This window comes from Magnolia sinica, chromosome 4, assembly GCF_029962835.1.
Source record: "Magnolia sinica isolate HGM2019 chromosome 4, MsV1, whole genome shotgun sequence".
Taxonomy (NCBI): Eukaryota; Viridiplantae; Streptophyta; class Magnoliopsida; order Magnoliales; family Magnoliaceae; genus Magnolia; species Magnolia sinica.
The window spans coordinates 102,319,463-102,337,049 of NC_080576.1; the positions used below are offsets into that span (position 1 = coordinate 102,319,463).

General features: G+C 40.0%; 1 protein-coding gene across 1 annotated transcript; it reads left to right on the top strand.

The window, feature by feature from the left end:
* Positions 1-5,232: 5,232 nt before the first annotated feature.
* On the top strand, positions 5,233-8,182 carry LOC131244620 (uncharacterized). Its single transcript, XM_058244127.1, has 2 exons — positions 5,233-5,780; positions 8,116-8,182. Exon 1 carries the CDS (start codon positions 5,351-5,353, stop codon positions 5,762-5,764), a length of 414 nt encoding a protein of 137 aa, XP_058100110.1. The 5' UTR covers positions 5,233-5,350; the 3' UTR covers positions 5,765-5,780; positions 8,116-8,182.
* The last annotated feature ends 9,405 nt before the right edge of the window (positions 8,183-17,587 follow it).

Below are 17,587 nucleotides of genomic sequence, written 5' to 3' on the forward strand. Positions count from 1 at the left end.
ATTTATTTAAATATATATAAAATATTTATATTAAGTGAACGTGATCTTTGATCTGAGTCAAGTTCCAATCAAGTTTCGAGCCGAGTCGAGTCGCGTTCGGCTTAAGCTTGGCCTCGGCTCAAAATTTTTTGAATCTCAAAAAATCAGCTCGACTTGGCTTGAACCCAGTTTCAAGACGAGTCGAGTTGAGTTTTTCTAAGACAAGTCGTGCGAGTTAACCAGCTAACTCGGTTAAAAGATTCAACGAGTGGGGTCGACTCATTCAGCCCTAAGTTGAGCCGGCACTCGCCCAAGTTGGGGGCTGATCGGTTAGATTTTCCCGAGTCAGGGAGACTCGTGGCATTGAAGACGATCTAGGATTACTGATTCGACTCAGACGAGTCTTATCAGAGTCTTAAAACACCGGGCCCAAACAGTTCTCAGAAGAGCTCTAAATGGGCTGGGCTGGTCCATCCCATTTATGGTTTGAAGGGAATTATTTTCATATGTATGATGGGGCACACATAATGAAAAGCCCAGATCAAACCCCCATGCATTTTGATTTCTGAGATATTGCTCGTTGAGGGTGAGCCCATTCGATAAACTGACTTGAAGGTGGGCCCACGCCTGTTGAACTTTCGTGAGTTTTGAGGCCAGCTGACATCGGACAGAGAGAGGCCGGGTCCGGATACCTAGCTCAAGAAATAGGGTTGGAAATTTTTTGGCCCGACCCATTTATATCCATTTATGGCTTTGGTACCAAATCAAGCTCAGTAACATGTCTGCTAATTCATGGGTCACACATATGCAGAGATTGTCGAGGAATCGGAACCGTCGAACGTTCATGCTGAAAGAATTCCAGGGGCATTGATATCTAATGTTGAATGTGGACGGTTAAAACATTCGTTCTCAATGATTAACATTCATACGTAATCGTATTGATGTTATAATCTATGAAACTAGCCTGAAATTCATGAGTTATTATTGAGATTTTCATTTTTAGTTTGTGTAAGTATGACCCATAGTTCAGTGATCCAAACCGTTGTTATGATGGGCCTTACCTTGTAGGGGTGTACATCGAACCGGTAGAACTGTGGAACCGAACTGGAACTGACCAAACGGTCCGGTTTGGTCCGGTTCTAGAGCACACCGGTTCCGGTTCCAAAAATTAAAGAACCGATTACATTGATTCAGTTCTCGATTTGGGGTATGTAGAAGCGAACTGAACCGTGGATCCAAACCACGGAACTGAACCGTGAAACTGAACTTAGAACCGAACTATGGAACCGAACTTAGAACCGAACCAGGAACCATTTGATTGTTTCCATATTTGACTCATGATTTATGGTTTAGAATGCACTATTTGATTGTTTTCATAAATGTGTTTTTGCATACCTTTTACAATATTTAAACCATTCATCAAATGAATCACAACATGAATGGATATGGGCTAGATTATAAAATAAAACATGCAATTGGACTAATTATAAAAAACTTATAACCGTAGAACCGATCCAGAGCCGAACTGGTTTTAACGGTCCCGCTCTAGGGTGCTAACGGTCCGGTTCCGAATATCCTAGAACCGTTAGGAACGGTTCGGTTCTGGTTTTAACCTAGAACCTGACCGAACCGACCGGTGTGCACCCCTGTGATACCTTGGAATGCCAGTGCACAAAAAATGCACCAGATTGCATGATTCTGGCTGTATATAATGTGGCCTTTGATTTTGTTAGACATGCACCGTTGGTGCATTTGCTTACTTAACTGTTTATCGAATTGAAGGGCTAGGGATCTTCCATTGTGAGAAGTATACGGCCTATCTACAGTGGGGCCCACAATATCAACTGTTTTGGTACCTACTTGTACAATCTATAAACCCAAGTGGTACTGGTCCAACCAAATTACTCTATCCATTCAATCTGAACCATGGGTCCCCTCCAAGTTCTTAATTTGGACGGTTAGCACCATCTGGTTTTTGCAGTACAACCCATCATCCATTGTAGGGCCTACAAGATGAACCCTCGTAACTTACGGTAAGTCATCCATCTTGCATATTGCACAACTACACTACAATCTAGACCGTCCAAATTGCAAGCCCTGAAGCACAGCCAAAGTAACCAAATTTACGGGACGATCATAACCATTCAACTAGTGCTCATCAAATGGATGTCTTAAAAAATGGTCAGCGGTCCAAAATTGACTAGCAAACCAAACATGAAAAGGTCGTCCAATCGCTTCTATTTTAAATCTGTACACTGTCCATCAACTATTTGGACGGTCCAGATTGGTGTGAATAGAAGCAACATGTACAGCGTATGAGCTGCCACAGCTTGTTAAACTGTGACAAACGCACATTATAATCTACATTCGAATCCTATGTAAAAACCCCCCCTTAGGCAGGAGAGAAACGTTGATACTCTGGCAGAGTGTGATGGATGATACCCAGGTGCTTAGAACCTACTTAGAAATTGCATTCAAATTAAACGGTCCAAAAATATGAGTCCCCGATTAGATGTGCCATAGACCTAAAATTCAGTTTATATGATTTTAGGACTATAGGCTTTATGAACATTTATTGAACGGCAAAAATAAAAAATAAAAAAAATCAATGGTCCTATTTTAACAAAAAAGTGTCTATGAATCAATGGTCAGGAATTCTCAAAAAAATTATTTTCTATGACTTACAATCAATGGTGCAGTTGATTCTATAATTTAGTCGGTTTAATTTAAGCTAATGCATCCAAAGTTGTACAATTTCTGAGTGCATGCGTATCAAGCGTCATAATCTGCTAGAGTATCAAATAACTCCCATAAAAACAGTCCAAGAGCGACGCATCTGACTCTGTCGTAAAATTTCTTTTGACTCGAATTCAGCTCAAAATGAGATCTTCCCATACACACGTTTGCTAGCCGCACACGCAGCACACGTGCTACCTGGCAAGCATGTCAAACATCAGATCAATTGATAAGGTGGCCCCAAGCTTGAAGATGATCCTATTGAAAAATGAAAATCAATCGTGTCTACCAATCAGGCAAGCCAAACGTGTATGTTGAATGTGGAAAATTGAAAATTTTATCTAAACCGTCGATTTACTTTTTATGGATATGGCCCACATGATAAGTAGAATAGACTGAATTTTGAATGTAGATATATTCATGAATAGGTCCACCTTATGATTTGTTCAGATGTCCCAGAAAATTTCCAGATTGTCATGTATTCTGCGTGGAAATGTGCGTGTGAAGAGGGTACGCGTAGGGATAGCATTTCCTAGTCCAAACGCACCGTCTAGGTAAATTACTAAAAGTGCACCTATATATGGGTTCATCAGCGCATGGATTATAGGAAACGGATTAGCTACTCCCCCGCAACCAGCCAATGGCTGGTGGTCGGTGCTCTGTGGGCCCCAACATGATGTATGTGTTTAATCCATTCCGTTAATCCATTTTTACGGATCATTTTATGATATGGGGAAAACAATGGAGTATATATCGATCTCAAGTGGAGCACATTACAGGAAACAGTGTTGAATGAACGTAGACCATTAAAAACTTTTTGGGGGCCATAAAAGTTTGGATCAAGATGATATTTGTTTTTTTCCCTTCATTTAGGTCTGTATGACCTAATCGACAGATTGGATGTCAAATAAAAAGTACATCGGGCCTTAGGAGGTTTTTAATGGTGGATATCCAATCACTATTGTTTTCCTGTGGTGTGGTTCACCTTAGATTTATATCCCTTTAATTTTTGGGATCAGCCTAAAATGATCTTTAAAAATGGATGAACGGAATGGATGAAACATATACATCATTGTGGGGCCCACGGAGCACCGACCAGCAGCCACTGGGCTGGTGGCAGGGGGAGTAGCCAATCCTTTTCCGGATAATAAGTAGCCAGGGAGGGGTATTTTTGTCATTTTGAAGCATTCTCTGGCCTCTTTCTAATCTCGTTAATCGTTATCCACCGAAAGAAAAAAAAGAGCGCGAATGCATGAAGGAAACCGTCATGGCAAATGATGCGAGATGATTCATGCACGACGGGTGCTATATCTACTCGCGCGTGTAGTATTTCAAACCCAATTTTCTCTACACATACAAACACTCCAATGAAGGATCACAACCGTTCATATTTTACGCCAGGAGTTCGTGTTTATATAATGAAAAACAAGCGATTCTTGATCCCAATGAGCCATTTGGATACCTTCAATGCAAAATTAATCTTGACTGTTCATTATTTCATATACAATGACCCAGCTAACGACCACACCGATCTGATCTTTAGGCCAAGGAAAATTACGACACTTGATCCCACCAGATAAACGACCAAGATCTCTAACATACGTGCCAATTTCACTCATGTGGGGAGATTAGAATGCATAATTGCTACTCTCGCGAGTAACTATCGCTTTTTCTGAAAAAAAAATTGATACTCTGGCTGAGTGTGATAGATGATATGCAGGCACTGATACATTACTTAAAATTTGCTTACGTTTCATACAATGAATTTAAATCGAACTTTTCAAATTATGGGTCCCAATTTCGATTCACCATGAACCAAAAATTTCCCTTATTGGACAATCTGACCATCGGATTTAATGGACACTTATCAGACGGTTAAAATGGAACAATATCCAACGGTCCTATTTCAACAAATAAGTGTCGTCTAATCAGAGGTCAGGATTTCTTAACCAATCTGATTTTGAACTATGACTTGGCCACAGTACAATGTCTGTATACCTGCATATCAAACACCATAGTCTGCCAGAGTACCAAATAAGTCCCCTTTCTGGCTTTCAGCCTTCCTTTCTCTTTCAAGGAGTTATATGATAATCAGGTGCAAATGATGCTTGATACACAGGCACTCATACATTGTACACGTGGCATATATTGACTCAAATAAAACCGGCTATATTGTTAATAACAATATTTTTAACATAAAAATATGAAAATTATATTTATTGAACAAATTTAACCCTTGATTAATGGACACTTATTCTTGGAGAAAGGACCGTTGGATTTTTCATTTTTAACCATCCAATAAACGTCTACCAATCCGACAGTCCTATGATAAAAAAAGCTTAACCTTTTTCGTTTTCTAATACATCTTCACTGGATACCATAATTTGAAGATTTTGATTTCACTATTTATCTTCCATGTATGCAATTTATTAATAATTTCTAAGTGCCTGCATATCAACTATCAGACTCCGCCAGAGTATCAAAGTTTTTCTATTCTCTTTATACATACACAGATTACTTGTTCCTTGAAATATAAGCTTACAGCGCTTTTACTTCTGAAATTCCGGCCGGCCCACTTCGGAAAATCTGACACACACCCTCCGGCAGAAAATTCCGGCAGACCCACTTCGGAAAAATGGCCTCCCACTGCATCTCCGGCTGCGTGGACGCACATGCGCCGGTCAGAGCGACGTACACGAACCTCTACAAGTGGCCGGAATCTGATGCCGAGTTCGTGAAATCGGTGAGTCGAAACGGGGGTTGTCCTCGAGTCGTGGAGAGCTACTCGTGCAGGCAGATGTATCTGAGGAGCTACACGTTCTCCAAGAAGGAAAGCGTGCATGTGAGGACTAGGAAGTGCATCGGGAGAGTAAAGGAAAGGGTGGTCCCGCGGACTACCAAAAGAAAGGGTGGTGGGAGGAAGAGGAAGAGGAGGAGGAAGAGGTGTGTGGTTCTGAGGAAGGTGCGGGAGCTAACGTGCGCTGCGCTGGTGACGATCTTCCAACGGCTGTTATCCTGTACCACTAGCGTGGATGTGGTGGACCGTTAACACCATTGGAGCTCTTGTGAGTGAGAGAAGCTGATTGTACCGCTAATTTACCGTCCAACCTGTGGAGTTTTTCATCCTGTGATGTTCATACAAAATCCAAACCGTCCAAAAGGTTGGCCCCACCATAAGGATCAGATTCTGAAATATTCTGCCTAATCCACCTATTTGATGGGCAACATCAACATTTCTTTACAATATCAACAGGTATCCATTTTTCTAAGGTGTGGCCCACCTAACGAGTAAAATAGGTTGAATTTTTCAATGGGACATACTTATGGTTGGACCCACCTATTGGAGGGGTTGGATTTTGTACGCACGAAAGATTGGAACTTATGCGCTGGTTGGACACTAACTGGTTGTCCAACTGGTTGGATGTGAGGGTGATTTTTTGTTTTGTTTTGTTTTAATTTTTGTGAAAGGTTGGAATTATTTGTATATTTGAATGTGTTTTTTTTTTTTCATTTCGGAAATGATAATTTATCTTAGTAAAAATTTTGGTTGCACCAAAATTTTTATTTTCATTGGGGTTTTTATTTGAGAAATTGCAGTGCTCCTTGTTGCATTGGGACACTTGGACAATCCAATCCATTGATCTAGACGGTTCATTAGGTCCGGAACACAATTCACAGGCTAACACGAGAACATCGCACCGACCAAACAAATATTAACCATTTGATCAATATATGGACGGTCGAGATCATTTGTACCAAAATAGGTCCAATCAACAATCTGATCCATCTATTTCTTCGGACCCATCATGGATTCCCTATTATTCTAAAGAATCATTTTTATTAGGAAACTATAACAATCTCATCCATGGCTTAGAGAATGGATGGTTAAAGAAAAATAACACCAAATCCAGGATTAATTTGATAATCTGATCCGCACGATTTTTGCATCATAACTCGTAGAATATTTCGTAGATTTAATAGATGGTCCAACTGAACCAATGCAACTCATAGCACTATAAAGTATAGTGCTGAAATGTAGCATTTCTCCAAAATTATACATAAGGGAAATAGGAAATGGGACTTACAACGTCCACCTAGTTGGGACTTCCCAGGAGGTTGGGTTGTGTGGCCCAACCATGATGTGTATCTAACATCAACTCCATCAGTCAGATGCACCATTCCATGGTGGGACAGATGCTTAAAAATCAAGTCAATCCATGATTTGGGTAAGCCACAACACATATAACATTTAAGAGGTATTAATTTCCTGTTAAAACATTCATAATCATTTATTGGGCCCACCGAAATATGGTTCAAAAATCCAGCCCATCCATTGTTGTGTCCTACTTGGATAAGGGGTCAGGCCAAGCTTCAGTCTTCCTAAACTCAGGTGGGCCCCACCTAATGCTTTTATATGCTTTAGGTAGGTCTTCACACGGTTTTAAATAATATATCCCACCTAAGTTCTGTATATGACTGATTTTTCACATACATCGTATCAGGATAAGGTAGGACCCACAAGTTCTCATGAAGTTGACCTTATATTGCCATTTCCGATATATATACACTGGATTTTTTTTTTTTATGACCGTCCAATAAATGTTAACCAATCCTACATGTAGATTATCAAATAAGTTTTATTTTTTTATGACACATTTATGTTGGGTGTCATAATTTGGTCGGGTGGTTATATATAAATGTCCACCAACCATTTTAAATGATGATACTTAGTATAAATGTGTCATGAAAAAAAAATAGAACTTATTTAATAATTTAAATATGGATTGGTGGATATTTATTGGACGGTCAAAACTATATCACACGATATTTTTCATTTTTGACCATCCATATATATCACTGGATATTTTTCATTTTTGACTGTTCAATAAATGTCCACCAATCTGATATTTAGATTATCAAATGAGTTTTATTTTTTTCCTGCCACATTTATGCGGGGTGTCATAATTTGGACAGGTTGTTATATATAAATGTTCACCAACCGTCTAAATTATAAATGTGTCATGCAAAAAAATAAAACTTATTTGATAATCTAAATATAGGATTGGTGGATATTTATTGGACTGTCAAAAATGAAAATTATCCAGTGATTGTATTTTCATAAACTAGGGTACACCGATGGGTGATTACGGTTGTTCAACCAACCTGATCTATTGTGACTTGAAGACATGCTCCCGCATGCAACCCCATTTTGTGGTATATCGTACATCCACCGTACTTGAGACCCACTTTTCGTGATCTGAACCGCTCATCAGATGGATCCGGCCCAGTATGGATGGCCCACAGCGATGTAATCACACCCCATGAACACTTCTAACAATGTACTTAATGGACTTTTACTAGTGAACTGATGACCTCTTTCATCGACTGTTCCATTTGCAGGCACAATGGAGACTCTGGATCATAAATCAACGGTTGTGATTACTGATAGTTGGCCAGTGGACTATGGTTTGGGGGTGTACACCAACTCGAGCTCGACTCCGCTCGGCCACTAGCTGACCCTAGCTTGAGCTCGGCGTGCTTCTTGCTCTAGTGATCAGGCAGCCCTGTCGGAAGCGGAGGAAGCATCCTGGGAGGAGGAACCAGCTTACCAATTACTAGAGCCCGATCCGGATGACCTCCGAAGGCCAAATCCCCCATATAACAGGGGGCCTAATGGGACAAGAGTGGCGCAAATTCATGCGCTCTTCAATCAAAACAATTATTCAGTCATTTCACTTGGTGAGCAACATCAATATCAGAGTAATCGGGTCACCGAACTATTTTGATTCGAGCTCAATTCGAGATGGGGTTCAATTTGAGACGAGTCAAGCTTGGACAAGCTCAAACTCAATTCAAAATTTTTTTCGAGCTAAAGAATTCAGCCCTAACTCAGCTTTGAACCTAGTTGAATTGAGCTTTTTCGAGTCAGTTGGGCGAGCTAACTCGGTTCACCTACACCCCTAGATGAGTCCGTCTGTTCAGGTTTTCAGTTTATAACAAGTAGGGCCAATCTAAACCATTAATATAATGGGCCTCACCTGAATGGCGCCAAAGTATATTTGGACCTTCTCAGTTTGAATGTGAACGGTCGCTCTAATTTATTTAACTTGATATGCCTTTGTCCACCTATTGAACGGTTGGGATTTTTCCATTTACTTTTGTTCATGGAATGATGGAGCCTGTCAACGGTTTGGATCATTGAACGATGGGCCTAGTTGTACAATTGAAACCGTCAACCGATACACAGATTGTGGATTGAATTAGATGGATGATATTATGCATCTGGACCGTAGAAGTTCTATGCAACCACCTCAAAGTACTATATGGTACAAACACGTGGCTGATCGGGGCTGTTGATCAAGTGGGCTACTATGTAGATAGTTCCATATGCGAGCACCATGGAGATTGGGCCATGGGACCCATCTGATCAGTGGCTGAAAATGGAATTGTTCAGACAATGGTCCATATTAGGCTAGAAAAACTCACAACAATTATGTGGTCAGAGTTTTCCAATCACTTGAAATATGGGTCAATAGCCTGTCCATGCAGCACCCCACCAGATCAACGTTTAGACGGTTGGGATGTCGGGTCTTAGAATATTTCATGATGTCGACCACCTAATGGATGGCCCACCTTTGATGGGCCTCGAGACTGAAACTAGTGGAAGCGGTTGCGTCGGAACCCCGGTCGGACAATAAGCCGTTCGACCAGAGCTCCTTGGGGCAACTGTAGTGTATCTGTTTATCAACGCAGTCCATTCTTAGATCATTTTAAGGTATGAGCCCAAAAATGAAGAGATCCAACGCTCAAGTGGACCACACCAAATAATAAGATTGGTTGCATTAAATGCAAGAGTAATATCTGGTGTGGTACAGTTGAATATTGGATCTGATTCATTTTTGGGTTATTAAATTAAAATGATCTGAGAAAATGGATGAACGGCGTGGATAAACAGATACATAATGTTGGGCTCCACAGGAGCTCTTGTCGGACGGCGTATTGTCCGACTCGGTTCGGACGCAATCCGCTTCCGAAATCCGCGTTCCAATGAAAACCTTACGTGGAGTAGCTCATCTGGCCTTCTCTGGATTAAACGATCAGCTGTCGGAAGCTAGATGGGGTCCACCGTGATGTTTGTCAGAAATCCACCCGTCCATATTTCCAGCTCATGTTAGGACATTAGATCAAAATTGAGATGGATCTAAAACTCAAGTAGGCCACACGACGGAAGCATTGGAGATTGAACGTCTACGGTTGAAACATTCTTAGGGCCACAGAAGTTTTGTTTCATGCTAATAATTTTATATTTCTATTCATCCAAGTGGGAATGACCTTATGAACGGTTTGGATGTCACATAAACATCAAGTGAACCTCAGGAAGGTTTCAACGGTAGACATTTCTCTCTTATCTTTTTCCTGCCATGCGGTCCACTTGAGTTTTGGATCCACCTCATTTTTTGGCTCATTCCATGAAATAAGCTGGAAAAATGGATGAACAAGGTGATTTCTCACAAAAATTACAGTGGGCCTCACCTAGCTTTCTAGCGAAGGAATGTGTTGTAGGCTATCCGTGTCCAACGCGGGCTTTTTTATTGTCTTATCTTGATCAATGTGCATGTGGACCATTTAGATGCGATTCATATTCAGCACTTGCATCAGGTGGGTCATACTGATTAACAAAACAAAAAGGACTCCTAAAATTATTTTTTTCTGGCCATTCATTTTTTTACAGTGTGGTCCACCTGAATTGCGAAACGGCTTGATTTTCCGGCTAGATCTAAATAGTGTGGTCCACCTGATGGAAAGCCTAGAACAAAATACTGCACAAATCTAACGATCCTAACCGTTCAATCTATGTATTTTTACCATCCAACCGCAAATAATCAACAGGTTTAGTGGCATGAAGGGCCCATGAACTCTGGACGATCCACGCGATTAGATCTAAACAAATGGATGAGATGCATTAATGTATGATAAGGACAATGTCCACGTTTTTGAACGGTGGATCCTTAAGGTTCTCTCTTCCCGAGGAAGGAGTAGGTGTGGTCTACGTGGATTTGGCGGACGCGGAATGCGTTGTGAGCCTGCAACTGCGGATCTCGGTGGTGACCGGGCTTTGTGGAGCCTACCGTGATATATGTGTTTAATCCGCGCCGTCCATCCATTTTTTCAGATCATTTTAGAGCATGGACCTAAAATTAAATCTTATCCACAACTCAAGTGGACCACACAGGGAAATAATGACGTAGTCACCCTAGAAACCTTCCTAGGGCCCACAGTGATATTTATCTGCCGTCCAACTTGTTGAAAAAGTCACACAGACCTGTATGAAGGTAAAAAAAATCAGCATGATATAAAACTTTTACTTTTGTGACCCCAGTAAATATTCAACGGTAGGTATTCAATCCCCACTGTTTCATCTGGTGTGGTCCACTGGAGCTTTTGATATTATTTATGTTTGGTCTCGTTACCTAAAATGAGCTGGAAAAACGGATGGACGGTGTGGATAAAACACATACATCACGGGTGAGCCCCACAGAGCCCTGCCACCGCGGAGGTCGGTGGTGGTAGTGTCATGATGCAATCCCCGTCCGGATTTGGCGGACTACCTCTCAAGCATGAATCATGCTTTCATTCTTCTACATTGAAATGATAAGAATGATATGATACACCACCGACTCTTTGGACCCCATCCACGCGTGGGTTTACGTTTCGAAATCGGATTGGGTATTGAGTTACTCTGTAGGCTTTATCTTACTGACCAAACTCTGTTGGGCCCACTGTGATTGTATGTGTTTTATCCACACCGTCCATCCATTTTTACTGGTCATTTTAGTGCTTGAGACCAAAATTTATGTATATACATATCTTAACTGGACCACAACACAGGAAACAGTGAGAATGATGATTTCATCTGTTGAAACCTTTCTAGGGTCCACAGTGATGTTTATTTGTCATCCAACCTGTTCATAAGATCATACGGACATGGATGAAGGGAAAACAGACGTATCAGTTTGATCCAAAACTTCCGTGGCCCCCAAGAATTTTTCAACGGTAAAAGTTCAATTCACACTGTTTCTTGTAGTGTGGTCCACTTGAGAGTTGGATATGATTTATCTTTTAGATCAAGCTACAAAATCATCTGTTAAAATGGATGGACGGAGTGGATAAAATACATAAATCACGGTGGGCCCCACAGAGTTTACTCAGTACGCAGTCCGATTCCTTTCATTTATGGCAAGTGGGCCCATGCTTTGGTAATCCAGACCACTAGTTTGTTGCGTCCCATCATATATGGACGACTCTCTCGAATGCTACTTGATAAGATAGGATTAACCTTTACTTTTGGGGCCTTAATCCTAAATACAGCAGCCGTCCACATGCAACTGAAAAAAGTACAAAATATCGTGTCTAGAATCTATCAATCTGGGAGAATTTTGACAATGACCTATTGAAGACTGGGGCGCAACAGATCAACGGTCTGGATTACTGAAAAACCAGGCCCACCTATCTGAATCGAAACCTTGTGGACTGTGCAAAGCAACAGATTGCTTATATCCTAAAAATCCTTTATTCTACGCTGTAATAAAGAGGCCCGGCCCATCAACACGCAGACACACAAACCAATATGGGACACGTGCGCTTGATCTGAGCTTTTCATAAGGTGGGCCACGCTGTTTAGATCTTCTGGCATAAAAACATGCCATTTTGGGCCACGGCATGCAAAACAACTAGAGTAGAAAATTCTTTCAAAACTCTATTTTCTTTGTATATTGTGGCCCACCCAAGGAGTAAAACTACTTGATTTTTTAGTAAAAAGATCTAAGAATCACATCCAACTAGATGGAAGGTTCAGATCTTGCACGCTTGTCCCATATAGGCAGAAGTGCACGCATGCGGATAGATAAGACAAGGTTTGGAGTAGTCATGGACACAAGCTGTGCTGTCCACAAAAGCAGTCATGGGGGATGGGCTGCTGTCCACAAAAGATAATCATAACATCCACCCACAAAGGATAGCTTATTGATGGGAATCATACAAAAGTAATCCCTTTGATTTCAGCGCAAGCGATCACAGAGGGCCCACCTAATGCTAGGGTCATGATAGGAATCGAGTTCACCATGGTAGGGGCTAGTCTCTCATGTTAGTTTAGAGCCTTCGGAGAGTGGTGGTGATTCATCCTCCTCACAGGTCGCACTCATTTAGGGTTGTTTGGTTGCCTGTATTTTATATACATATATACATTGTCAATTACTATAGAATTCATGTAAATTAAAATTATTAGCTGTGTTTGGTTGTGCTATAAATCAAATTTTACTAAAATCTATTAATTTGTTAATCGAAATTATCAAATTGTTTTTTGGCCGCCTAAATTCAATAAAGACAGTAAGAAAGATATTGTAACTTGTGAATTGGTCCATGTGAAATGGAATTATGCGGTCTCTACTCATGGCTTAGTAGTAGAGTCACAAGAGTTTCAACACTAAGGTCATAGTTCTATGTGTGTACATAAGGATGCGTGTAAGAACAAAAGAGATGAAATTATGGCCTCTTGATGCTTTAGTAAGACCATCCAAATTTCACCCATAAAAAGTACATTAATTTTATTATAGTAAAATTATATAATTTTATTTTATATAAATTTCAATTATCATTGATCCGCAAGTGTCAGTTTTCTTTCTCATTTTCTAACTTCTAATATATTTCAAATACAAGTAACTATATATATTCACAAGGATTTTAACTACAAAGTTGTTCGGCAAATTTGGTTAACATGGATTCGATGGTATTTACCAATGCATATTGTTGTTGATGTCTCAAATATTTCAACAATAGGGTGAGTCGATGCCATCGACAAACCATTCGATGCCATCGAGAGCAATTCGATGCCATCGACAAAATTCAAAAATCTCACGTTGGTTGTTGGACACTTAAGGTGTCATGCTCAATGTCATCGAATGGGGTTTGATGTCATTCACGAGCCGTCGATGACATCAAAATCTCATCAAGGTGTCATTGAGAAAAATTGAAACATTCATGTTTAGTCACTAGAACGGTTTGATATTATGCTTGATGTCATTGAATAGTTGCGCGAAGTTATGTAGAATTGCGTAAGTGCGGAATTTGTTTTCTATTTTGATTGTGATTCTTCTAGAGACTATATATATGAGTGTAATCGGGAATATGGGTATCAAAGAACTTTCTAAATCATTCCTAGGGTTTCAAGGATATAGCGTAGGTGATTCGTAGTTTGTTCGAATCGGATAATTTCTATATCTTGTAATTTTCTACTTTCATAGTGCATGTCTGTGACTTTGTGCCGTTGGTTTTTACCACGAAGGTTTTTTCACATTAAATTCGGAGTTTTTGTGATTAGGTTTGATTGTAAAATTGAAATATTTTGCTTGATTCATCCACATGTGATTCCGCGATTCCCCAACCCACATTAAATAAGTATTCCCAAGCAACCTTGAATACTCACCACCATTTCATATACCGTGCAAAACAAACACGGGAGTCGAGCTGAATAGGTATAGATCCTAAGTGCTCCACTAGCCTTTTATCCCATGGAGTGTATGTTTGGATGATCCGATGACAATCAAAGTCCCAGATTTATGATTTGTGGGCCTTAGATCTACACAATCTGGCCCATCTGATGGACGGCATGGATCTTTAATTCTGGGACATGGGCAAGACTGCACCGTGTTAACGAATCTCTAAGCAGTGTTTAAAAACTCGCCGTGTCAACTCGGGGATCGGCCATATAGGTGATCGGATCGCCCATTTACTCGGAGACGTTGGATAACTCGGCCGAGTAAACTCGGGAGCATATCTATCCTCTGTTTGAAACCCAGAGAACCCGAAAAGTGGAAGCAACAGATTCAGGAAACGGATTGCGTCCTGCCCCCACCTTGATGGAATCGGTCCCTGCAGGGGTTGTGTGGGACCTACCGTAACGTATGTGTTTTATCCACGCCGTTCATCCACTTTTTCAGATGATTTCAGCCTAAGATCAGAAACATGAAGTAGATACAAGTCTCAAATGGACCACACAGTGGGGATTGAATTCTTACCATTGGAAACTTCTTGAGGGCTACAGAAGTTTTGGATCAAGCTTACATTTTTGTTTTCCCTCCATCCAGGTCTATGTGACCTTATGAATAGGTTGGATGGAAAGTAAACATCACGGTGGGCCCTAGGAAGGTTTCAACGGTGGGCGTTATTATAACCTCTACTTCCTGTGGTATGGTCTGCTTGAGCTGTAGATCTGCATCATTTTTTGGATCACATCCTAATATGATCTGAAAAAATGGATGAACGGCGTAGATAAACTGTATACATCACGGTGGACCTCGGGGAGCTCTTGCCTGGGCTGGACGCAATATGCTTCCGTAGCACTAACTGGTTATATATATATATATATATATATATATATATATATATATATATATATATATATATATTATATATATAACAATTAGTCTGAGGTTTTACCTTTACAAGGTTTTTACTTCATTTACCTAACTTTTTTTTTTTTTTTTAACGACCCCTCATGCCAGTGCATAACGGTTACTTATCTATGAAGTTGAAAAGATTTTTTTCCAAAAGGAGAATGGGTCTCACTAAATTAGAATTGGGCCCATTTCATGGGAGATCTGATCCACTCATTTTTATGAGTGAGCCGTGAAACCATAAAAATGATTTTTCTTTTTCTTTTCTCATTTTCTTTTGAAGCTTTCAGTAGTCCACAATGGCATTGATGTTGTTTGTTTATTCTGATATGTTTCCTCCATTGTGATTCATATGTGATGATTTTTGTCATCAAACTTAGGCTGATGATATGAAATTAAAACCTCTATCGGCTGGATTGGGTGAATTTGCTTCATGACAAGCCAATGAGCCCCACACAAGTTGTTTGAAAAGTCTTTATGTGCGACCAGACAGCAGGAGGGGTCATTTGCCCCTTTTCTCTTTCTTCTTTTCAGGAGGGGACCACGCACTTGTCTAAGCTTCCAAAATGGTTGGAAGGTTTATGCCGGAGGTCACCACACTCTTCGGCAATGCTCCGACACTCCAACATACCACACTCTGGGCAGAAAATGAGTATTTTTAAAGATTTATGTCCACATTTTTACTCCTTGACGTATGAGCTATGGTAGTCAAATGTAAATTTATGTAAAGATAATAGTGGGTTTTTGGGGTTTTTTTTCTTTTGGAGTATAATTAGTAGGAGTTTGTGAAAGGAAAGATAGTATTATGGTCCACTCTCTATAGTTGTTTTTTTTTTAAAAAAATAAAATTATTTATTATTATAACTTTGTTGGGATATCAACGGTGGGAGTTTGTGAAAGGGAACAGAGTACGGTAGTCTTCCCCTGTTGTTGTATTTTTTTCTATTAGGTATCAATGGTGGAAGTTTGTGGCAAGTACTCGTTGGTATCTTTGACTGGACCTTGTTAGTGTCCTTCAATGAACTTAAATTGGAAATAACTATTGAAGTGATCAAACAATAATGACTCAGGGGGCACTAGTTGAAAAAGTTATACATAATTGATTGTTCATAAATTGAAATAATAAAGAATTGACTAATCATACATATATGACATTTGAACTTTTCCAGATGACCACATTTGATATTTCATATCATTGTGTGGTTGTACCTTTGTGTATTTTATCGGATGACCCGATGTATTTTATTATGCTTTCGGACAATTGTAAAACCATCCATTTTATGGGATTTTATGGAATGGTTAGTCATTGTGCAACTATACCTTAGTGTATTTTACCGGATAACTAGTTATTGTGTGGTCGTCACTTTTGCAACGTAGGTTCTACCCACGATTGCCAGCTGGATATGCATCACCAGGCTGAATGCATTTCATGCACCCATGTATTTAAACAAGATTAGCATTTATGAACTGTATGTCTTGTTTATTGTTTTCCAGTTGAAAACTACAATTGATTATTACATTGGATGTGTAATCTTGGGGAGATTTATTACTAAGATAGCCACTCAGGTTTGTTATATGCAATAAAACCAACTAGATAATTGAGTATAGTAGAATGATGGCGCATTTGAAGATATACCTATGGAGGCTAGTGAGGAGCCAGGAGCAGAGGAGTCATATTTGAGTGCCGCTGAGCTCTACAAGCTCAATCAGTAGATTGCTAGTTTTACTTTCAGTAGATTGTTGGAACTTTGAACTTATGGTTTATATTAAGTCCCCATCTGAGTGGCCATTTGGATTGTTGAGTCGTTGATTGGAACTTTATCCTAATGTGTGGTATATCTTGCTTACATTTGATGTCTATTAGAAAAATGTTAATGTGACTATGTGGAAATACTGTCACGTACAATTGTGTTTTTCTATAAGTTTAACACATGAGATTTTATTATAAGAGTACTATACTCGAGCTACGAAATCTGGAGTGTTACATTGGGTCCAATAGTGGTTCAGCAAAGCAGAAAGTTTCGGTGGCCCAAAACCAACCAACAAATGTCCAAAAATCAGATGTAAACAACAACCAGTGGACTTGATTTGGGAACAATGATTCACACATATCAAGTCCCACAAATTGGTCAGTTTGATTGATTTATGTATACCATGTACACCCTATGTATCAACAACCATCACGATTTGCGAAACTATCAAATAACACTCCCCTTCTGCCTTCTCACATACCAAACAATGGTATGTTATGTAGCTTACTGGGAGTCGTCTTCCTCCTCGAAATGGAGTGTTACATGCTGAAACCTACTTTCCTCAGTAACCCAACTTCCTCACACCAAAACGACCCATTTGGGGCATGAGATTACGTGTCTGTTTGCAAGTGAGTCTGGTAATTATGTATCAGTGAGCCCATTATCGAG